The sequence below is a fragment of the Protomyctophum parallelum genome (genome assembly GCF_964188405.1).
Source record: "Protomyctophum parallelum genome assembly, chromosome: 22".
Taxonomy (NCBI): domain Eukaryota; kingdom Metazoa; phylum Chordata; class Actinopteri; order Myctophiformes; family Myctophidae; genus Protomyctophum; species Protomyctophum parallelum.
The window spans coordinates 37,397,621-37,421,810 of NC_139714.1; the positions used below are offsets into that span (position 1 = coordinate 37,397,621).

At 43.8% G+C, this 24,190-nt stretch overlaps 1 protein-coding gene across 1 annotated transcript in view; it reads left to right on the forward strand.

Annotated features, from left to right (window-relative positions):
- The first annotated feature begins 218 nt into the window (after positions 1-218).
- tnpo3 (transportin 3) overlaps positions 219-24,190 on the forward strand; it is a 75,214-nt gene continuing 51,242 nt past the window's right edge. Inside the window, exons 1-6 of the mRNA XM_083794499.1 lie at positions 219-565; positions 2,299-2,499; positions 5,560-5,633; positions 8,880-9,036; positions 20,573-20,716; positions 21,603-21,778. Of these exons, the coding sequence (XP_083650625.1) occupies positions 446-565; positions 2,299-2,499; positions 5,560-5,633; positions 8,880-9,036; positions 20,573-20,716; positions 21,603-21,778 (872 nt within the window). The 5' untranslated portion in view covers positions 219-445. The remainder of the gene's footprint in view (positions 566-2,298; positions 2,500-5,559; positions 5,634-8,879; positions 9,037-20,572; positions 20,717-21,602; positions 21,779-24,190) is intronic.

The following is a 24,190-nucleotide window of genomic DNA, read 5'->3' on the forward strand; positions in this document are numbered from 1 at the left end:
ACGTAAAATCTTATGGGGGGGGGGGGTCCCCCCGGCATATATTTTTTCAAATGGGGGGGTCCGTGGGTCAAAAAAATGGGGGGGGGGGGGGGATGAAAACGTTTCACTGCCCCCCCCCTGCCTATAATACAATATTAATATACGGTTCCGCTTCCCCGTCGCGGTTTCCACCCGGACGGAGTTGTGTGTCGCACCGGCGGAGGGAAGGAAGCGCTGCTCTGTAGCGAGATGGCGGTCGGTCTTCACATCATCAGGGCCGAGTAGATCCGACAACACACACACACACACCCCAGAACAACAGCTCCTCGCGCCGCCGAAGCATCGCGTCTCCGACCGCAACCCCTCTCCAACATCACCCATCCTCTTCTTCACAACAACGCCGACTCTCTCCTCCTCCTCCTCCTCCTCCCCGTCGCATCATAGCGTGGTGGTCCGCGGCGCCGCCATGGAGGGAGGGAAACCCACGCTGGCGCTGGTCTACCAGGCGGTGCAGGCTCTGTACCACGACCCGGACCCCGCCGGGAAGGAGCGAGCCTCCGTGTGGCTCGGAGAGCTCCAGAGATCGGTAAGGACTAGGAGAGGGAGAGGGAGACCCACCCCGGGGTGGGAGAGCCTAGAGCCGGGGAGGAGGTACGGAGGGAGGGCGTGGAGGAGGATGGGGCCCTTAATGGTGGGGGAGATCTTCATAACAACTGGAAATGCTGAGAAATATACACTAGTGTATATTTATTTATACGTTGGGTTTTTTTTAGCACCGTGAATACAACAAATGACGTCCATGTTTCCACTGGGGAGAAGGGGGGGGGGGGGGGGAGGGGGTACAGGAGTCTCCGACGAATGAATGAATCAAAACAGAGGAAGCTAGGATTACATTTACTGTTAACAGTTAGCATTACATTAACAATGTTGCTACATCAGCTGATACACTACTAGCCTTTTATGCTACTGTGTTAGCTTGGGAAGCTACACTACACTCACACACACACGGAAGGGAAGAGAAGCTAAAGCATGCAATTCATTATTTATGCAACGTTTTGGTAAAAAAAAAAAAGCAACAAGGCCAATGTTTCTCTGCTGCGATCTAAACATGAGGGAGCGATTTGCATTTTGCAGCCAGGGGGTTCCTCAGGGGAATTCAGCCAGGGGCGACAGACAGACAGCTAGGAGACCAGTTCGATGGGTTTAATTTAACTTTAACTCACAGAGTACAGAATGCAGGTCCATTTGGTTACATTCCTTACTGTACTGTACTCTCTCGGGAGTTCTACAATCTACATACATGGCTAGATAACCCGAGGATGTTTACTCAACTGTCTGTCACACTGAGGCTAGCACTTATGTTTCAAAGTTTACACTTCTTCTAACTTGTTGACCGACTGTATGTAATGCACTGCTGAGCTGACTTGTAAAGTAAAGCCATGTTTATTTGAGTTGCCAGCTGAAACTCCCACGGTTCCTCTCCAGCACAACAGATGGGTGGGTTCAACTTGCTCAGCACATTCTAAATGTAGGATCATTGATAAAGCTGCAGTGCAGCTGCCGTAGTGCCAACATGCCTGTTCAGAAGCACCCATGATCTGTGAGAACAATCACATTACAACAATTCAGTTGGCCATGACATAACATGATAGAGTGATTGCATTCTTCAGTGGTTTAGTGTGGCTATGATGACAGTGCATATACATTGGGTCTGTCTGTGTGTGTGTGTGGGGGCTTTGCCTGTCTAATTTAACCCATTCTGACCTGAGATCAGATTCATACGAGGTTTCCACTGGACACACACACACTGGTCTGATGAACCCATTCTGACCTGAGATCAGATTCTAGAAATGTCAGTCGTTCTTCGATTTTTCAAAAATAGCAGACCTACAAGCTCGTATCGCGCCACTCGGTGGCGCGATATGAGCTTGTAGGTCTGCTATTTTTCAATAGCTAAAGCACGACATGATGCCGACACCAAAATGGGTGCCCGGTCAGAATGGGTTAAGAGAGCATTGTATTTGTTTTGTGAATACTGGCACAATATGCATACTACTACCATACTTATGAAGGGGAAAAAAAGTTAATTCCCCTGTAACAGATTCACTGAAAAAGGTTCGTGTTTCTGAAGACAGAATATGAATGTTCTGGGGCACGGGGAACAGGCAGGTTGTGGACTTCTGACATGTATGGCATGCTACTTTCACTTAGTTGGACAAAAGTGTAACCAACGAGTCTGTTCACCGCCTCAAACCAGCTTTGTGTGTGTGTGTGTGTGTGTGTGTGTGTGTGTGTGTGTGTGTGGTGCTCGTGTTGCAGATGTATGCGTGGGAGATATCCGACCAGCTCCTCCAGGTGAAGCAGGACGTGGAGTCCTGCTACTTCGCCGCACAGACAATGAAGGTGAAGATCCAGACTTCGTTCTACGAACTCCCCCCGGAGACCCACATCGCCCTGCGGGACTCTCTCCTAACGCACATACAGAACCTCAAAGACCTCTCGCCCATCATCGTCACACAGGTAACCCCCCCCCCCCCCCCCGCCGGGCACCCTGACCCTCCCTCCCCCGGATCACTCCAGTAGTTATTTTTGTCTCGTGTAGCCAGACGACTATTCCACAACCTCCGAATGCTATATAGAGTCTGGAACTACACCTCCTGAGGAAGCTGCCATTTCCGTTCACGAAAATATATTTCCTTTTTTTTATTTATTTTTTTACTTATCTGCTAAGCAACAGGCTATATATATGCTTAGATGATTTATATTTATATTGTGTTAAATTTGCATGACTGTAAAGACAAAACGGAAGTGGGGAGGAGGTTCCACTTCAGTATTCCGTATTTTACTAGTGATCAGAGCTTCCGTTGCTCCAGACTGTATGACGGAAGCATTTATATTTTACTCGTGATCAGAGCGCCCGTCGCTCCAGACTGTATGACGGAAGCATTTATATTTTACTCGTGATCAGAGCTTCCGTTGCTCCAGACTGTATGACGGAAGCATTTATATTTTACTCGTGATCAGAGCTTCCGTTACTCCAGACTGTATGACGGAAGCATTTATATTTTACTCGTGATCAGAGCTTCCGTCGCTCCAGACTGTACGACGGAAGCATTTATATTTTACTCGTGATCAGAGCTTCCGTCGCTCCAGACTGTATGACGGAAGCATTTATATTTTACTCGTGATCAGAGCTTCCGTCGCTCCAGACTGTACGACGGAAGCATTTATATTTTACTCGTGATCAGAGCTTCCGTTACTCCAGACTGTACGACGGAAGCATTTATATTTTACTCGTGATCAGAGCTTCCGTCGCTCCAGACTGTACGACGGAAGCATTTATATTTTACTCGTGATCAGAGCTTCCGTCGCTCCAGACTGTATGACGGAAGCATTTATATTTTACTCGTGATCAGAGCTTCCGTTGCTCCAGACTGTACGACGGAAGCATTTATATTTTACTCGTGATCAGAGCTTCCGTCGCTCCAGACTGTACGACGGAAGCATTTATATTTTACTCGTGATCAGAGCTTCCGTCGCTCCAGACTGTATGACGGAAGCATTTATATTTTACTCGTGATCAGAGCTTCCGTTGCTCCAGACTGTACGACGGAAGCATTTATATTTTACTCGTGATCAGAGCTTCCGTTGCTCCAGACTGTACGACGGAAGCATTTATATTTTACTCGTGATCAGAGCTTCCGTCGCTCCAGACTGTATGACGGAAGCATTTATATTTTACTCGTGATCAGAGCTTCCGTTGCTCCAGACTGTACGACGGAAGCATTTATATTTTACTCGTGATCAGAGCTTCCGTTACTCCAGACTGTATGACGGAAGCATTTATATTTTACTGATGATCAGAGCTTCCGTCGCTCCAGACTGTATGTATGACGAAAGCATTTATATTTTACTTGTGATCAGAGCTTCCGTCGCTCCAGACTGTATGTATGACGAAAGCATTTATATTTTACTTGTGATCAGAGCTTCCGTCGCTCCAGACTGTATGTATGACGAAAGCATTTATATTTTACTCGTGATCAGAGCTTCCGTCGCTCCAGACTGTACGACGGAAGCATTTATATTTTACTCGTGATCAGAGCTTCCGTTGCTCCAGACTGTATGACGGAAGCATTTATATTTTACTCGTGATCAGAGCTTCTGTTGCTCCAGACTGTATGGCGGAAGCATTTATATTTTACTCGTGATCAGAGCTTCCGTTGCTCCAGACTGTATGGGGGAAGCATTTATATTTTACTCGTGATCAGAGCTTCCGTTGCTCCAGACTGTATGACGGAAGCATTTATATTTTACTCCTGATCAGAGCTTCCGTTCACTTCTCTCAGTTCTCTGTGAAGGCGCCTGTCCGTGGCCTCTCCCACTTAGTTGCAAATCATGTTTTGTTGTCGTATATACATTTGTGATTTTTTTGCCATACTTAATAGTCCTTTGTAAAAGGGAGAACTGTCAAGCAGCATTGTTTGGTGTCTTATGCAAAGATCCCCCGGGCCCCTGGAATGTAGCACCATCCATCTGAATGGCCTACTTTCTACCACAACAGAAACTATCAGTGGGTTGTTTTGTTTACAAATATGGAAAAAAAATTTTTTACCAAACCAAAATTAATTACTTAGAAATAAGTGAACATATAATTATATGCATCAGCTTGTATCTGTGCTTTGAATAAAATAAAACTACTAATTGTTTCATATTTATTAGCTAATTGAGTTTAGACTTTCATGCATCTCTTCCATTTCCTGTTTCATAGGTGATGTCATGTCCAAACCAGTGTTAATTATTAAGGCTAATACTAAGACTAATACTAAGACGAAAAAATTCATTTTTTTCACTGAGGAAAAGGAAATGGAAACTAAATAAACTAAGCTATGGTGACTAAAACTAAGACTAAATATATTGACAATTTCGTCAGAAAATAAAAACTAGACTAAAATGTTAGGAAGGGACTAGTGGACAAGAGATCCAGTACAAGTCATTGCAACCAAGTGTAAAGTCATTTACACTTGGTTGCATGCTGAAAATAGCCACAACCCACAATATGCAACGCGTCGCGCTGCGAGCTTGTAGATCAGCCGTTTTCAGCAAGTGTAAAATCAGCCATTACGACGGCATCAAGGCTAAAACTAGACTTAGCGCTAAACCATTGCAGGTGACTAAAATGTGACTAAATGTAAACTTTCTAATGACTAACGCCAGGGCTCCACTGGGCGCGTCTGCATCGCGTCTGCGTCGCGTCTCCGTCAGCGTCGGGAATGTTCCCTTTTAATCAATGGAGGGTGGCTCCACTGCCCGCGTTGTGCTGCGTTCGGTGACTAAAAAATTGCCCCGGTTCGTTTTTTGACGCACGCACGCGTTGACGGCAACATAAAAGAATGTTGCTGACGCGCAGTTTTCAAATGCCCGCGGTGGAGCACCTCTAGCGTGACGTTGACGTTGTCATGACACGAGCAGGACGCGACGGAGACGCGACGCGCCCAGTGGAGCCCTGGCGTAACACTACAATAACAATGTGCTGCCAAAAACAACACTGTCTTAACGTGTCTGTCTCTGTTTCTCTCCCAGCTGGCCCTCGCCATCGCAGACCTTGCCCTTCAGATGGCTTCGTGGAAAGGCTGCGTTCACACCCTCATTGAAAAGTAAGACCATGTTCCTTCATACTGTAAAGGATGAGTTCACGCCATCCATCCATCTTCAACCGCTTATCCGTAGTCGGGTCGCGGGGGCAACGGCTCCACCAGAGTGCTCCAGACTTCCCTCTCCAAGGATGTGTGTGGATCAAAAACTACATTTAATAACTTAAAATGTTTGTATTGGAACCGAGTTAATCCAAAATCAGGCGTGCCCACACTTTCTGACCCGAGAACTACTTTCAAAAGGACCAGCTCAACAAGGTCTACTCACCCAAAAAAACTTTATCGTATTTTCTTTACTTTGGGCTTTGGAATAGCGGCGCTGGCCTTGCATATAGAAGAATGCAAAGGGGAAATGGAAGGTAGCTTTTTGTAATGCTACTGAAGTATTGCATTGTGGGTTTGAGCTGACAAGCCATTTTTTATCTCAAAAGGTGACTTGATTACCTTAATTCAGTGGTTTTTCAACCAGTGGTCCAGTTGCACCAAAACTTTAAACCTAGTTTTCACTAATCGGGTTTAGTTTTGAACCATCCTTTTTAATCATAATTAAAAGAAGTCTTTTATTTTCACAGTAACCCTGGATGAATTAATGTTCATCTTGTTTACTTTAAACTTCGATTTACATATCAATAGGGGATTCATTTTTAACTTGCAGGTTGAGGTGGTTTAAACATGGAAACACACAGTTTAATCTATGAATTAATCACAGGTTAAATGATTTCATCACAGGATTTTAATCACCCACCACAACACAAATTTAAATAAAATCCTTGATCGACAAATCCTTGATTAACAACAAACTACGTTTTCTTGGTGCAAACGGCCCACATTTTACTCTCAGCTGGGTTTTAGCCATCCACAGAAATGTCTACTCGTCGCAGTCCCGCCCCTTTCATGACAACGCCCGGCCCAGTCCCGCCCCATTTCATGATGACGCCAGGCCCAGTCCCGCCCCTTTCATGATGACGCCAGTCCCGCCCCCTTTCATGACAACGCCAGGCCCAGTCCCGCCCCTTTCATGATGACGCCAGTCCCGCCCCCTTTCATGACAACGCCAGGCCCAGTCCCGCCCCCTTTCATGATGACGCCAGGCCCAGTCCCGCCCCCTTTCATGACAACGCCAGGCCCAGGAAATAGTTCCCAATGCATTTTTCCCATAGACATTTCAAAAAGTATTTATTTAAAGACCTTTTAAGCGTCGTACGAAGCCAACTCGAGTCGTGACAAATCATGACAACAAACTTGTTTTGGACCAAACAAATAATTACAAAGAATAAAAACAACAAAAATTGTTTGTTGTCATGATTTGTCACAACTGGAGTTGGCTTCGTACGACGCTCATAGGTCTTTAAATAAATACTTTTTGAAAAGCCTATGGGAAAAATGCAGCATTGGGAATTATTTCTGCGACTGCGACGCTCTATAAGTCTATATTCTATGCTCATTAACCCATTTTGTGCGGGAACCCCCTTTGGCGATTTAAGCATTATGTTATACTTTAGCTGTTGAAAAATGGCAGATCTACAAGCTCATAGCGTGGCACCGAGTGCCGCGCTATGAGCTTTTAGGTCTGCTATTTCTTTTGAAAAATCGTGAAAATGTAGTGCAAATCTTTTAATATATATTCTTTCATAGCGAACGTTTTTAACTCAAATCTTCCAAATTCCCCGGCCGGATGTAGCGCTTGGAAGGACCACGTTATTCCAACCAGTTCCTTTCCCCTCCATCAGGCGCCCCGGCTGGCCAGGGGGAGGCAGTATAGAGACCAGTTCCTTTCCCCTCCATCAGGTGCCCGGCTGGCCAGGGGGAGGTAGTTTGTTTAAGAGTTTTTTACTGCAGCTGTGGCTCAGGAGGTAGAGCAGGTCGTCCAATGATCCCTGGGTCGGCGGTTCGAATCCCGGCTCCTCCTGTCCACACCTGGAAGTGTCCTTGAGCAAGACACTGAACCCCACCCTGCCTCCAATGAGACACTGAACCCCACACTGTCTCCAATGAGACACTGAACCCCACCCTGCCTCCAATGAGACACTGAACCCCACACTGCCCACACTGCCTCCAATGAGACACTGAACCCCACCCTGCCTGCAATGAGACACTGAACCCCACCCTGCCTGCAATGAGACACTGAACCCCACACTGCCTCCAATGAGACACTGAACCCCACACTGTCCCCAATGAGACACTGAACCCCACCCTGCCTGCAATGAGACACTGGACCCCACACTGCCTCCAATGAGACACTGAACCCCACACTGCCTCCAATGAGACACTGGACCCCACACTGCCTCCAATGAGACACTGAACCCCACACTGTCTCCAATGAGACACTGAACCCCACACTGTCCCCAATGAGACACTGAACCCCACCCTGCCTGCAATGAGACACTGAACCCCACACTGTCCCCAATGAGACACTGAACCCCACCCTGCCTGCAATGAGACACTGGACCCCACACTGCCTCCAATGAGACACTGAACCCCACACTGCCTCCAATGAGACACTGGACCCCACACTGTCTCCAATGAGACACTGGACCCCACACTGTCTCCAATGAGACACTGGACCCCACACTGCCTCCAATGAGACACTGAACCCCACACTGCCTCCAATGAGACACTGAACCCCACACTGCCTCCAATGAGACACTGAACCTCACACTGCCTCCAATGAGACACTGAACCCCTCCCTGCCTGCAATGAGACACTGAACCCCACACTGTCCCCAATGAGACACTGAACCCCACCCTTGCCTGCAATGAGACACTGAACCCCACACTGTCCCCAATGAGACACTGAACCCCACCCTGCCTGCAATGAGTCACTGGACCCCACACTGCCTCCAATGAGACACTGAACCCCACACTGCCTCCAATGAGACACTGGACCCCACACTGTCTCCAATGAGACACTGAACCCCACACTGCCTCTAATGAGACACTGAACCCCACACTGCCTCCAATGAGACACTGAACCCCACACTGCCTCCAATGAGACATTGAACCCCACACTGCCCACACTGCCTCCAATGAGACACTGAACCCCACGTTGCCTCCAATCATGAGTCGGTCGGTTTGAGCTCGCCACCGTCGGTGTGTGAATGTGGGAAGTGAGGACGCTGGCGTCGACTGTTCGCCGCTTCACCTCCCAATGTATGAATGAATGAACCGCTTTGAGCATTTGGAAAAGCGCTATAAAAATGCAATGAATTCTGTTCATATACAACCACAATAACCCCTCTCACCCCTCCAGGTACAATAACGACATCAGCTCCATGACGTTTCTGATAGAGATTCTGACCGTGCTGCCTGAGGAGGTCCACAGTCGCTCGTTACGCATCGGAGCCAATCGCAGGACAGAGATCATCGAGGACCTCGCCTTCTACTCTGCAACCGTAGTCACTCTGCTGGTGAGCTCTCTTCTGATTGGTTACTGTAGTCACTCTGCTGGTGTGCTCCTCCCTCCTCTTTTATCATTGGTTAATGATCCCCTGGTTCTGCCTGGTTCACGGAAGTAATTTCTCTATGGAGAATAACATGGGCTCATCTTGAAATCGTTTTATTAAGTGTTGTGGTCCAAAAATAAACAAGCTGTCTCAGCGTTATTGTCAGGGAGGTGTCTCTGTATCGTTATATTGTCAGGGAGGTGTCTCTGTATCGTTATATTGTCAGGGAGGTGTCTCTGTGTCGTTATATTGTCAGGGAGGTGTCTCTGTATCGTTATATTGTCAGGGAGGTGTCTCTGTGTCGTTATATTGTCAGGGAGGTGTCTCTGTATCGTTATATTGTCAGGGAGGTGTCTCTGTATCGTTATATTGTCAGAGAGGTGTCTCTGTATCAGGGCTCGAGATTAACGGCGTCCCGACGTCCCGGGGACTGTAAAATATCTATTTGGGACGTAAATGGATCTCATTCGGGACGGTTTCGGGACGAGAGGAGTTTTTACACTGAAAATGCGCATTTCGTGTGCAGCGATGAGCAGCATGAGAATTTGCCGTGCCGTCAGAGTCAGATAGTTGACAACAGCAACAACAACACACACACTACATTCACCCAACGGAATCATAGGAATTATATTGCTTTTGCCCCGTGGATGGGACATTTAGATTGAAAAACTATCGGTTGGAAGCTTGGATAAAACCATGGTTGTGTGCCACAGAAAGGTTCCATATGGACATGGGGCTACACTACATCACCAACGTTTAACGTTAGCTTCCATGCTAGGCTTGCTCGCTGGCATCGACATTAAATAATATGTTGGTATATATCCTCTGAAGCAACAGATGTTTTCTAATGCTCAGATTGTTCTGGAATTGCTGCCCCAACACGGTGAAATGCACACCCAGAAACGCTCTCATTCCACAGTTTTTATTGATTGTATTTATTATTATTATTATTATATTGATCCTTCGTCTTAGTATTCCCCCTAATAAAGTTGTTTTTATTTGTTTTCTCATGCCAACCATGTAATAGACATTTGAATATTCATATACCTGCATTGCTGCACGTTATCTGTTGGTCTTGATCAAGTAGCCTACACCAAAGTTTTATAAGCTACTGTAGTCACTATTCATTGATTCACTGGTAGGCTACACCAAAATAACAAAATCCATTTGAAAATAAATATCACTGTTCTCAGGTCGAATATTGATATGCGATTAAAATATGATTAATTTAGATTAATTACAAAGCCTAAGATTAATTTGATTAACATTTTTAACCAAGCCCTATTTTTCATCTGGGAGCATTTTGACTAAATCAGTGTATCTACAGAAGAAACATGAAGCCAAACAAATAATGTACTGTCTGCATGTATTCAATACAGTACATTATTTGTTTGGCTTAATTGTATTTCTATTACAATAGGAATACAGTTATTAATTTCACAATTTGAGTGGTGCTTTTTTGTACTTTTTTTCCCCCGGGACGGAATACATTTACTTCGGGACGGTTCAAATTGTATTTTGGGACGGTTCCGGGACGGTGGTGAAAAAAGTTAGTCTGGAGCCCTGCTCTGTATCGTTATATTGTCGGGGAGGTGTCTCTGTATCGTTATATTGTCAGGGAGGTGTCTCTGTATCGTTATATTGTCAGGGAGGTGTCTCTGTATCGTTATATTGTCAGGGAGGTGTCTCTGTATTGTTATAATGTCAGGGAGGTGTCTCTGTATCGTTATAATGTCAGGGAGGTGTCTCTGTATGGTTATATTGTCAGGGAGGTGTCTCTGTGTCGTTATATTGTCAGGGAGGTGTCTCTGTATCGTTATATTGTCAGGGAGGTGTCTCTGTATCGTTATATTGTCAGGGAGGTGTCTCTGTATTGTTATAATGTCAGGGAGGTGTCTCTGTATCGTTTGCGACAGTCAGTAACTCATATATGATAGTTTCTAGTGAAAATGTAACTAATTCAGCAGCAGTAACAATAGCGTTTTCTCTGTCAGTTGATTCTTCATATCCATATTGAAGTGGCCGGGAACAGTTCTTATATGAGGCGATCTAAAATCCCCCTATGGGGATTATAATGCAAATAAAAAGTACATGAACCCGTGGATTTGCGCCCTCTAGCGACATTGACGTCAGACTTGCTCTATTGACCATAGTGTTGTTTCACCATCATACTACTCTACGGCAGGGGTTCTCAAACCGTGGGTCGCCAAATTATTTTGGGGGGGGGGGGGGGGTCCTCAAGTGTTTGGTACAGAGAACTGGTGCTGTACTAGAACTCCCACATTCTATTAAAGTGGAGAATTCGAAATTCCAATATTACTGGTAAATAAATGGTGTGGTTTAGGTTTTGCCAGTGAATAGACTAATCAGTGTTCAGTCAGTGAATAGACTAATCAGTGTTCAGTCAGTGAATAGACTAATCAGTGTTCAGTCAGTGAATAGACTAATCAGTGTTCAGTCAGTGAATAGACTAATCAGTGTTCAGTCAGTGAATAGACTAATCAGTGTTCAGTCAGTGAATAGACTAATCAGTGTTCAGTCAGTGAATAGACTAATCAGTGTTCAGTCAGTGAATAGACTAATCAGTGTTCAGTCAGTGAATAGACTAATCAGTGTTCAGTCAGTGAATAGACTAATCAGTGTTCAGTCAGTGAATAGACTAATCAGTGTTCAGTCAGTGAATAGACTAATCAGTGTTCAGTCAGTGCCAGATTTCTCGTGCATGCTGCCATTAGGCCAAGGAAGGTACCTCCACGTCATGTCATCGTCTATGACTGACATCATCCTCCGCATCACACAATTATTATTATTATTAGGTACCATCTAGTTGGGGCGTCCGCTGGCCCAGCGGTCCAGGCGCATGCTGCCACATACAGGCTCTGGCCTGACAGTGTGTCGCGTGTTCGAGTCCCGTTGGTGACGACCTTTTGCTGCATGTCTCTCTCTCTCTCTCCCTCTTTCCTGTCCATCTTCACCCTAACTAACTAGCCTGTCCCCGTGTCTCTCATTAGTCTTCGTTATCACAAGCGGGCGATAAAACAAGTCTTTGTAGAGCGTTCCTATTGGGACTGTTTAAGACGAATTCATTAAAATGACTGTAAAGAGGAAACTCATTCTTGATTTATGGTTAATGCAGGTCAACTTCTGCTTTCAGTTAGAATTCCCCATTGGTTCATATTGATTGATCTGTCATGAATCATGATAATGTATCATTGTGTAGGTTTTGGTTCATATTGATTGATCTGTCATGAATCATGATAATGTATCATTATGTAGGTTTTGGTACATATTGATTGATCTGTCATGAATCATAATGTATCATTGTGTAGGTTTTGGTTCATATTGATTGATCTGTCATGAATCATGATAATGTATCATTGTGTAGGTTTTGGTTCATATTGATTGATCTGTCATGAATCATGACAATGTATCATTATGTAGGTTTTGGTTCATATTGATTGATCTGTCATGAATCATAATGTATCATTGTGTAGGTTTTGGTACATATTGATTGATCTGTCATGAATCATGATAATGTATCATTGTGTAGGTTTTGGTTCATATTGATTGATCTGTCATGAATCATAATGTATCATTGTGTAGGTTTTGGTACATATTGATTGATCTGTCATGAATCATGATAATGTATCATTGTGTAGGTTTTGGTACATATTGATTGATCTGTCATGAATCATAATGTATCATTGTGTAGGTTTTGGTTCATATTGATTGATCTGTCATGAATCATGATAATGTATCATTATGTAGGTTTTGGTACATATTGATTGATCTGTCATGAATCATGATAATGTATCATTATGTAGGTTTTGGTTCATATTGATTGATCTGTCATGAATCATGATAATGTATCATTGTGTAGGTTTTGGTACATATTGATTGATCTGTCATGAATCATGATAATGTATCATTATGTAGGTTTTGGTACATATTGATTGATCTGTCATGAATCATGATAATGTATCATTGTGTAGGTTTAGGTACATATTGATTGATCTGTCATGAATCATGATAATGTATCATTGTGTAGGTTTAGGTACATATTGATTGATCTGTCATGAATCATGATAATGTATCATTGTGTAGGTTTTGGTTCATATTGATTGATCTGTCATGAATCATAATGTATCATTGTGTAGGTTTTGGTACATATTGATTGATCTGTCATGAATCATAATGTATCATTGTGTAGGTTTTGGTTCATATTGATTGATCTGTCATGAATCATAATGTATCATTGTGTAGGTTTTGGTACATATTGATTGATCTGTCATGAATCATGGTAATGTATCATTGTGTAGGTTTTGGTACATATTGATTGATCTGTCATGAATCATGATAATGTATCATTATGTAGGTTTTGGTTCATATTGATTGATCTGTCATGAATCATGATAATGTATCATTGTGTAGGTTTTGGTTCATATTGATTGATCTGTCATGAATCATGATAATGTATCATTGTGTAGGTTTTGGTTCATATTGATTGATCTGTCATGAATCATGATAATGTATCATTGTGTAGGTTTTGGTTCATATTGATTGATCTGTCATGAATCATAATGTATCATTGTGTAGGTTTTGGTTCATTTTGATTGATCTGTCATGAATCATGATAATGTATCATTGTGTAGGTTTATAGCAGCAACATGTTTTAGTTTAATGTAATGTTAAACAATTGTAGGGTCAACAATAGAGTATGCACATGTTCCCATCAGGACACCCCCCCCCCCCCTCATCTAGACTGAGTGGCAAAACATTGAGCAGCATGGAGTGTTGGAGTTTGGAAGCGCTCGTTGGAAATCACTCCACTGCCCTGCGTACCACCTGTTTCTAAATGTCACATGATGCAGGAGGCAGAAAAATGTTGTTATTGAAAACAAGCACTTCCAAACTCTGACACTTTAAAAAATAATCAAATGCAGGGCATTTCTTGACAGAAAGTAGCTCATAACTTTTCTATGGTGGAACTTTTCTATCTGCAAAAACTTTGCAGATAGAAAGAGGATAATTCAAGCTTTTCTTACAGCTGCAATGTTGGTGAGTTTAACATTGTTTAATGCAACCAGACAGGACATTTCTGTTTGGATGAACGGGGCTGTCAAGGCCAGAAAGTAGTTTTTTTCCACTCAGTAGGCGTTCCCGCATAACTTCCAGGTACGATGATGTCACGTGCATACCCTCTATTCCAATAGTCAGCCAAAGACCCCTCAGTTGAATGACATTATTTGATTTGAGCGTTATTCTTTTTTTTGCCTGTGAAGATTTCGTTTATTTCAAAGCAGACAATCATGGATAGAATCCTTTCCCCAACCAAGTGTATTTTCAGCAAATGAGGACTTTTTCAATACATCTTTCTACCTAATGGCGTCAAGTTATTTTAACCCATTCTGAACGGGAACCCATTTTGGTGTTCGCATCATGTTATGCTTTAGCTATTGAAAAATAGCAGATCTACAAGCTCATATCGCGCCACCGAGTGGCGCGATACGAGCTTGTAGGTCTGCTATTTTTGAAAAATCGAAGAACGACTGACATTTTTTTAATCTGATCTCGGGTCAGAATGGGTTAATCAGACCAGTGTGTGTCCAGTGGAAACCTCGTATGAATCTGATCTCAGGTCAGAATGGGTTCATCAGACCAGTGTGTGTCCAGTGGAAACCTCGTATGAATCTGATCTCAGGTCAGAATGGGTTCATCAGACCAGTGTGTGTCCAGTGGAAACCTCGTATGAATCTGATCTCAGGTCAGAATGGGTTCATCAGACCAGTGTGTGTCCAGTGGAAACCTCGTATGAATCTGATCTCAGGTCAGAATGGGTTCATCAGACCAGTGTGTGTCCAGTGGAAACCTCGTATGAATCTGATCTCAGGTCAGAATGGGTTCATCAGACCAGTGTGTGTCCAGTGGAAACCTCGTATGAATCTGATCTCAGGTCAGAATGGGTTCATCAGACCAGTGTGTGTCCAGTGGAAACCTCGTATGAATCTGATCTCAGGTCAGAATGGGTTCATCAGACCAGTGTGTGTCCCAGTGGAAACCTCGTATGAATCTGATCTCAGGTCAGAATGGGTTAATCAGACCAGTGTGTGTCCAGTGGAAACCTCGTATGAATCTGATCTCAGGTCAGAATGGGTTAATCAGACCAGTGTGTGTCCAGTGGAAACCTCGTATGAATCTCTGATCTCAGGTCAGAATGGGTTCATCAGACCAGTGTGTGTCCAGTGGAAACCTCGTATGAATCTCTGATCTCAGGTCAGAATGGGTTCATCAGACCAGTGTGTGTGTCCAGTGGAAACCTCGTATGAATCTGATCTCAGGTCAGAATGGGTTCATCAGACCAGTGTGTGTCCAGTGGAAACCTCGTATGAATCTCTGATCTCGGGTCAGAATGGGTTAATCAGACCAGTGTGTGTCCAGTGGAAACCTCGTATGAATCTGATCTCAGGTCAGAATGGGTTAATCAGACCAGTGTGTGTCCAGTGGAAACCTCGTATGAATCTCTGATCTCGGGTCAGAATGGGTTAATCAGACCAGTGTGTGTCCAGTGGAAACCTCGTATGAATCTGATCTCAGGTCAGAATGGGTTCATCAGACCAGTGTGTGTCCAGTGGAAACCTCGTATGAATCTGATCTCAGGTCAGAATGGGTTCATCAGACCAGTGTGTGTCCAGTGGAAACCTCGTATGAATCTGATCTCAGGTCAGAATGGGTTCATCAGACCAGTGTGTGTCCAGTGGAAACCTCGTATGAATCTGATCTCAGGTCAGAATGGGTTAACCCATTCCCCCTTTTTGGTGTTTTTAAGAGTAGTTTTGGGGCTTTTTATGCCTTTATTGATGGGAACAGGCGGGAAAGGGGAATAGAGATGGGGAGTGACACGCGGCAAAGGGCCGATTCATACTCCTATTTTAGAGCTGAATAAAAGTCGGTTCGGCGCTGTAGAGCCTACAATGTGACGTCATTTGAGGTTCGGGTACCGTCCTAAAGTCTGCTCTTCGGTGCTACTGAACATTTCTCACGAGCCGAAATCATTTCGGCACCACAGCGCCGAAACAGCGGTAAAATAGGAGTATGAATCGGCCCAAAGACCGTCGGGCTCGGGAGTCGAACCCGCGGCACGCCGTCAGGCTGGCTCGGCCCAGACGGCTGAGCTTACCGCCCGGGCCTCTAGAACCCCTTTTGGGTTTTCGTTTATTTATTGGTAATAGGTTTCACCATTTAGTACAGTTTGAACGTACCATTTATTTTCCTTTTTCTCCCTCACCCCATCCCTCCACCCAGTTATCATCATCATCATCAAAACAATATAAAAAATAACATTAATAATTTAGTACAGACATACAAAAACAAACATACATACAGACATATGATATAAACAGTAGGATACAAAAATCATAATTTAAGCACAGATAACAAAAACAATATAAATGAAAAATAAAATAAAATTAGAGCTGGGACTCGATTAAAAAAATTAATCTAATTAATCAGAGGCTTTGCGATTAATTAATCTAGATTAATCACATTTTAATCGCATATCATTATTTGACCCGAGAACAGTGAGAAAGCAATTTTTTCAAATGGATTTTGGTATACTAGTGAATCAATGAATAGTGAATACATAAGTTTAAGCAATAAAACATTGTTTTTGTAGTAATAGGGGTAATAATTCTTTATTGAATAATTGCACACAACTGTGCTGTAATCCACGCTACCATCGGATAGCCTTTTAAATCCTATCCACTCCAATCCACGGGGACAAGCAAAGTGATCTCAGCGGCTTCCCCCAGTCTGGTGAACTGTCTGCGGTTTCTGGTGGTGTTATTGTCTTAAGAGGACACGGACACTTGGTGCGCAGGTCCGTCTGAAAACTCTCCAGTGACAACGTTCCGCGGTGAAAAGAATAGTGCGATTACAATGCGTTAATTTCTTTAATGCATTAATTGTTCTGTAGTTAATTAATCCCGGCCCTAAGTTATGTCGGAAAAGATTGTGTTGGGAACGTTGTCATATATCACCCTCTATACACAGTTCTATCATCATGAGAATGCAAAAAACACACATAGTATTGATTCAGTTAGTCTGTCGGAAGTACCCTCAGATTCTCAAAGTAGGTAATAAATGGTTGCCAGCTAGAAAATAACCTTTCTGTTGAACCTCTAATTGTAAACTTTATTTTTTCCAATTTTAAAAATCCCATAATATCCTTAAGCCACATAGCTATAGAAGGGGAAGCTGGGGATTTCCATCCCAACAATATTCTACGTCTTGCTATCAGTGTGGCAAATGCTACCATATTAGACTGTGCGACTGTGGCTCAAGAGGTAGAGCAGGTCGTCCAATGATCCATGGGTCGGCGGTTCGAATCCCGGCTCCTCCTCCTGTCTACATGTCGAAGTGTCCTTGGGCAAGACACTGAACCCCAAATTGCTCCCGATGTGCTGGTTGGTACCTTGCATGGCTTCCGCCGCAATCGGTGTATGAATGTGTGTGTGTGAATGGGTGAATGTAATGCACAGTCTATGTAAAGGTGTGTGAATGGGTGAATGTAATGCACAATCTATGTAAAGCGCTTTGGATAAAGGCGCTATATAAATGCACCATTTACCATTTAGACTGTTTCTGGGTTAGAAGTTATCAGTGTGGCAAATGCTACCATATTAGACTGTTTCTGGTTCAAATGCTACCATATTAGACTGTTTCTGGGTTAGAAGTTCAAAATCTGATGGCACTCCAAAAATAGCTCCAAACGAGCCTCAAATATATCAGACAAAATCTCAAATATTTGAGTCCAATAATGTACCATAACATGTGTGTGTGATTAGCTGGTGAGAGAGCACATCTATCACATTTATCATCAATTCCAGGATAGTTTAGATTTGCAGTAATGAAGTCTATGAAAGACTTTGAATTGAATGAGGCCTAGTCTAGCACATGATGTTGATTTGTTGACTCGATCAATAGCCACATCCCACCATTCATCAAGAGATGTTTCACCCAGCTCGGTCTCCCACCTATTCCTATTTTGGTCCATAGGGAGGATGTCTCTAACTTGAAAGTATCGGAAAAGATTATTGTGGGGTAGATCATATTTGGTGCGAATTTTTTAAAAACTACTGAATACATTTCTCATAGAGATCTGACCTTTATCTTTCCACTGTTTGAAAGCTAAGTCTGACATACTGTAGAGGGAGGGAATAGGTGATTGCCAAGTATAGGACAATTTATAGAGCCTTCCTTAAATTTAAAGTGGGAGCGTAACTGTGACCAAATCTTAATGGTGGCAATCACTACTGGGTTTTGGATAAATTTAGATGGTGATAGGCGTAATTTACCTTTTGGGGTTGTAACCCATTCTGACCTGAGATCAGATTCATATGAGGTTTCCGCCGGACACACACTGGTCTGATGAACCCATTCTGACCTGAGATCAGATTCTAGAAATGTCAGTCGCTCTTCGATTTTTCAAAAATAGCAGACCTACAAGCTCGTATCGCGCCACTCTGTGGCGCGATATGAGCTTGTAGATCTGCTATTTTTCAATAGCTAAAGCATAACATGATGCCGACACCAAAATGGGTGCCCGTTCAGAATGGGTTAACTAAGCATTATGTTATACTTTAGCTATTGAAAAATAGCAGATCTACAAGCTCATTTTTGAAAATATATTTGAATATTATTCTTTCAGACTGAACGTTTTTTAACTTCAATCTTTGCTTCTGAGGGGTTCAAGGTTCAAGGTTATCTTTATTTGTCTCCCTTGGGAGAAAGTTGTCTTGGAGACAGAGTCACAGCTGCATACAAATAACAGACACGTTCACATACGAACAGGAAAAAACAACATGAAACACCCACATACACAAAACAGAGATATTGCACACATTCCCTTGATAAAGCGACTGTGGCTCAAGAGGTAGAGCAGGTCGTCCAATGATCCATGGGTCGGCGGTTCGAATCCCGGCTCCTCCTGTCTACATGTCGAAGTGTCCTTTGGGCAAGACACTGAACCCCCAATTGCTCCCGATGTGCTGGTTGGTACCTTGCATGGCTTCCGCCGCAATCGGTGTATGAATGGGTGAATGTAATGTACAATCTATGTAAAGCGCCTTGGATAAAGGCGCTATATAAATGCACCATTTAACCCATTTACCATTTAAAGTGCAACTAGTCAATAAGGTGCTTTTGGCAATCCCTGAATCTCTGAGTCAGTAAAGTGCATTCAGCAATCTCTGATTGAGCATTTTGATTGACAGGAGAACAAAAGAGTGTTTAAATCTATTATAGGCTACACATTCCATATTTTACAGATACGATATTCCGAGCTCGTCTCCTGGAATAACATATTTTCAGATGGGGGTCGGCGGCCAATTACATATCATTTTTGGGGTCCTTGAATTTTTTTTTAATTTCTCGGGTCTAAATGGGCATTATGTTATACTTAAGCTATTGAGAAAAAAATCAGATCTACAAGCTCGTAGCGCCGGTAGATCTGCTTTTTTTAATCTTAAAAATGTGGCGCAAATCTTTGTATGTATATTCTTTCAATGTGAACGTTTATAACTCTCATCTTTGCTTCTGGTTTGGAACCGAACTAAATTTAGAAGACATTTGTAGAACCGTCCTGGGGTCTAAATGGGTTAACCTAGCTCTGGTCCATAGCCTTCTACCATTCTGCCCTGCACAGTAAGGCTATGGGACTATCAGTTTTAAATCTCAAATCGAAATCAGACCAGCCTCTCCTCTTTGGCGTAAATAAAAAGAACGTTTTTGCTACTCACCAAAACAAAGGCGGGTTGTGTCATTAGAAAGCCTACTTTCCTTAGTGGACGCACTCTGAGCCCCCCACCACACGTATAAACGGTACTTTTTGGCCAGAAAGGGATTTTTTTTCACCGGAGGAAAAATATTCTCTGAGGCAGTTCTCTGGGCAATATCAGTAGAGGGCGCAGCGGAGTAACTACATTTTTTTTCCCCGGTGGAAACAAAATCCCCCTTTTGGCCAAAAAGTACAGTTTATAAGTGTGGTGGGGGGGCTCAGAGTGCGTCCACTAAGGAAAGTAGGCTTTCTAATGACACAACTCGCCTTTGTTTTGGTGAGTAGCAAAAGCGTTCTTTTTATTTACGCCAAAGAGTAGAGGCTGGTCTGCATTCATGCGAGCGGCGGAAGTTGAGAGTAACATAGCTCTAAATGAAACGCATTAGAGCTATGGACCAGAGCTAGGGTTAACCCATTCTGGGCGGGAACCCCTTTTGGTGTTTTAACTAAGCATTATGTTATACTTTAGCTATTGAAAAATAGCAGATCTACAAGCTATGAGCTTGTAGATCTGCTATTTTGGAAAAATCACGAAAATGCGGCACAAATCTTTGAATATATATTCTTTCAGAGCGAACGTTTTTCTTTTATTTCGACGTCTGGTCTAAATGTGTTAAACGTGGTGCTGATTCTTTGTGTGTGTCTCTCTCTCTCTCTCCCCTCCAGACGTCGTGTGTGGAGAAGGCGGGCAGCGATGAGAAGATGCTGATCAAGGTGTTCCGCTGCCTGGGCAGCTGGTTCAACCTGGGGGTTCTGGACAGTACCTTCATGGCCAACAATCAGATCCTCATGGTCCTGTTCCAAGTGCTGGTCAGTCCCCTTTTCTTAACCAATCAGATCCTCATGGTCCTGTTCCAAGTGCTGGTCAGTCCCCTTTTCTTAACCAATCAGATCCTCATGGTCCTGTTCCAAGTGCTGGTCAGTCCCCTTTTCTTAACCAATCAGATCCTCATGGTCCTGTTCCAAGTGCTGGTCAGTCCCATACCTTTTCTTAACACTCCGATTGCCCGTAGTTATTTAATCCATTAAATCGGAGCTCCCAAGCGATTTATAGCAACGGAGCACTTTTACCGACGGACCGGATGTTATCCCGGATGTGGCTGGAGCAGCTAAATGTAGCCAAAACACTGGCCGTCTAACACAGGACCTTTTCTTAGAATTGGACGTTATGATTTAGATCAAGAATTATTAATGTTTTAAGATTTTCATTCTCGTAACAGGGGGGGGGAACATCCCAGCCAGCGTGCTTTCTGGTCTAGAGGGGCAGGTGGTAGCCTGGCCCAGCCAGCGTGCTTTCTGGTCTAGTGGGGCGGGTGGTAGCCTGGCCCAGCCAGTGTGCTTTCTGGTCTAGAGGGGCGGGTAGTAGCCTGGCCCAGCCAGCGTGCTTTCTGGTCTAGAGGGGTGGGTAGCCTGGCCCAGCCAGCGTGCTTTCTGGTCTAGTGGGGCAGGTAGCCTGGCCCAGCCAGCGTGCTTTCTGGTCTAGAGGGGCGGGTAGTAGCCTGGCCCAGCCAGTGTGCTTTCTGGTCTAGAGGGGCGGGTAGACTGGCCCAGACAGCGTGCTTTCTGGTCTAGAGGGGCGGGTAGCCTGGCCCAGACAGCGTGCTTTCTGGTCTAGTGGGGCGGGGCGCGCTTGGAGCAAACCTCTGGTGGTGTTTTGACGTTGCGTTGCTCCATGTTTTCCGTGTGCCTCTGTCAGCAGAGGGACGAGATCTCCACCAACCTCCACGAGGCGGCGTCAGACTGCGTGTGCTCGGCGCTCTACGCCATCGAGAACGTGGACACCAACATGGCTCTGGCCTTGCAGCTGTTCCAGGGCGTCCTCACGCTGGAGACCGCCTACCACATGGCAGTGGCCCGGGAGGACCTCGACAAGTAAGAACACACACACACACACACACACACACACACACACACACACACACTCACTCACTCACTCACTCACTCACTCACTCACTCACTCACTCACTCACTCACTCACTCACTCACTCACTCACTCACTCACTCACTCTCTCACACACACACACACTGGAGTTTCACTGAGAAGAAGCTTGACGCAGTTCCAGGGGGTCCCCAGCTAAATGATAGTTTGGAACCAAATGTACCCTTATGGGTCTAACTCTGAGAGTGTACAAATGGAACCAAATGGACCCTTATGGGTCTAACTCTGAGAGTGTACAAATGGACCCTTATGGGTCTGTAACTCTGAGAGTGTACACATTTAAATGTGTACACTCTTAGAGTTACATTGACATTGATTTTAAAATATAAATTGGGGGTCCCAGAGATAGAAATGCCATTTAAATGGGGGGTCCGTAGACTAATGCATGTCAAACTGGCGTGTCCTCGAAATTAAACGGGTTGAGAATCACTGCTAGAGCTGTAAAAAAACTCTTCTCTCATGGGGGTCCCTGGCATGTCTTTTCAAAAGGGGGTCCGTGGGGCTACTTGGTGTCAATTTGGGGGTCCCTGACATGAAGAGGTTTGGGAACCAGTGGTCTATAGTTCTCTGTTGGGTCAAATGTATGATTCTCAATGTTTAGAAAAAGAGAAAAGAACCCGCACACTCATCTGCTCCAAAAGTTCTACTTTATCCCATTCTGACCGGGCACCCATTTTGGTGTCGGCATCATGTTATGCTTTAGCTATTTAAAAATAGCAGACCTACAAGCTCATATCGCGCCACCGAGTGGCGCGATACGAGCTTGTAGGTCTGCTATCTTTTTTAAATCGAAGAGCGACTGACATTTTTAGAATCTGATCTCAGGTCAGAATGGGTTAATCAGACCAGTGTGTGTCCAGTGGAAACCTCGTATGAATCTGATCTCAGGTCAGAATGGGTTAATGATGACGTTTCGAGCCAAGGCTCTTCATCTGGTCAGACTCTGGCTTCTTTTGGGTCTCTTTCTGAACCTACTGGTTTCTGTCTGATTCTCAGTGTTTCTCCGCTCCTTCCAGAGAGCTGTGTGAGACCTAGAGCCATATGAAATCCCTTTTATTATTTTCCCAATTCCGTTTTATTTTTCCCCAAATTCCGTTTTTTCCGTTTTAATATTTCTGAATTCGGTATTTTGCTTTTTATGCAATTTTTTTTACAGTAACAATAACAAGTTCAACCCCCCCCTATCAAATGCAGCTTTAATTAAATTAAAGTGCAAACATGTACTGTAGCAGAATATGGAACATAGTGCTGTATGAGGTGCAGGCACAGGCTTAAAACATTTTTTTTTTCTTTTATCAGGGAAAAATAATCAGTTTATTTATCCAAATTGGTGATCTACAAGCCCACAGCACATTGCAGCATGACATGTTGAGAGCTTGTAGATCTGCTGCCCAAACTCCCCAAAGCCATGTGACCTTGTTGTTTTTACTCCACCACTGAGATTTGCCACATCATTTTATAGCAATACAAGACAATAGCCTTGTATGTCTCAAAACACTGGCCTACAGTTACATTATAATATATACAAGACAATAGCCTTTATGTCTCAAAACACTGGCCTACAGTTAAATTATTATATATACAAGACAATAGCCTTTATGTCTCAAAACACTGGCCTACAGTTACATTATTGTATATACAAGACAATAGCCTTGTATGTCTCAAAACACTGGCCTACAGTTACATTATTATATATACAAGACAATAGCCTTGTATGTCTCAAAACACTGGCCTACAGTTACATTATTGTCAACTAAATAAATATGAATTAGAAATTAAGACAAATACTGACAATGCTACTGATTGGTTCATTCTTCATTGGCTTGCAGTTAGTTATTGCATCCAAAACGCAATAATAATAATAGGCTGGTCAGGATGGGGGGGAAAAGATGTCCTTTTAGAAAACATTCAGTTGGCTCGCATGCATGCACGCGCAAACGCACACACACACACACACACACACACACACACACACACACACACACACACACACACACACACACACACACAATCAAAGAACCGTTTACAGGTGCTGTAAGTTTGCAGCGTTAGCATAGGAGCTAGCGTTGGCTAATGTAGCCTTGTAGGTCTAACACTGTTACACCTTCTGTCCCTCTCAGTGTGTATTTTATTTTTGTTAATGCAAGATGAAAACAGCAATGCTTATGGACTGGTTACAAGGTTAGTATTAGTCCTAGCCCTGGTCCTCTACTCCTCTCTCTCTTTACTCTGTGTGTGTGGAACTGGGAGGGAGGGGGGAGCAGGCAGAGAGAGCGCTGTGCTCTGTCTGCTCCTCCTCTGTGTTACAGAGACACGCAGCTAAGCTATACATCTCCTTACAACCG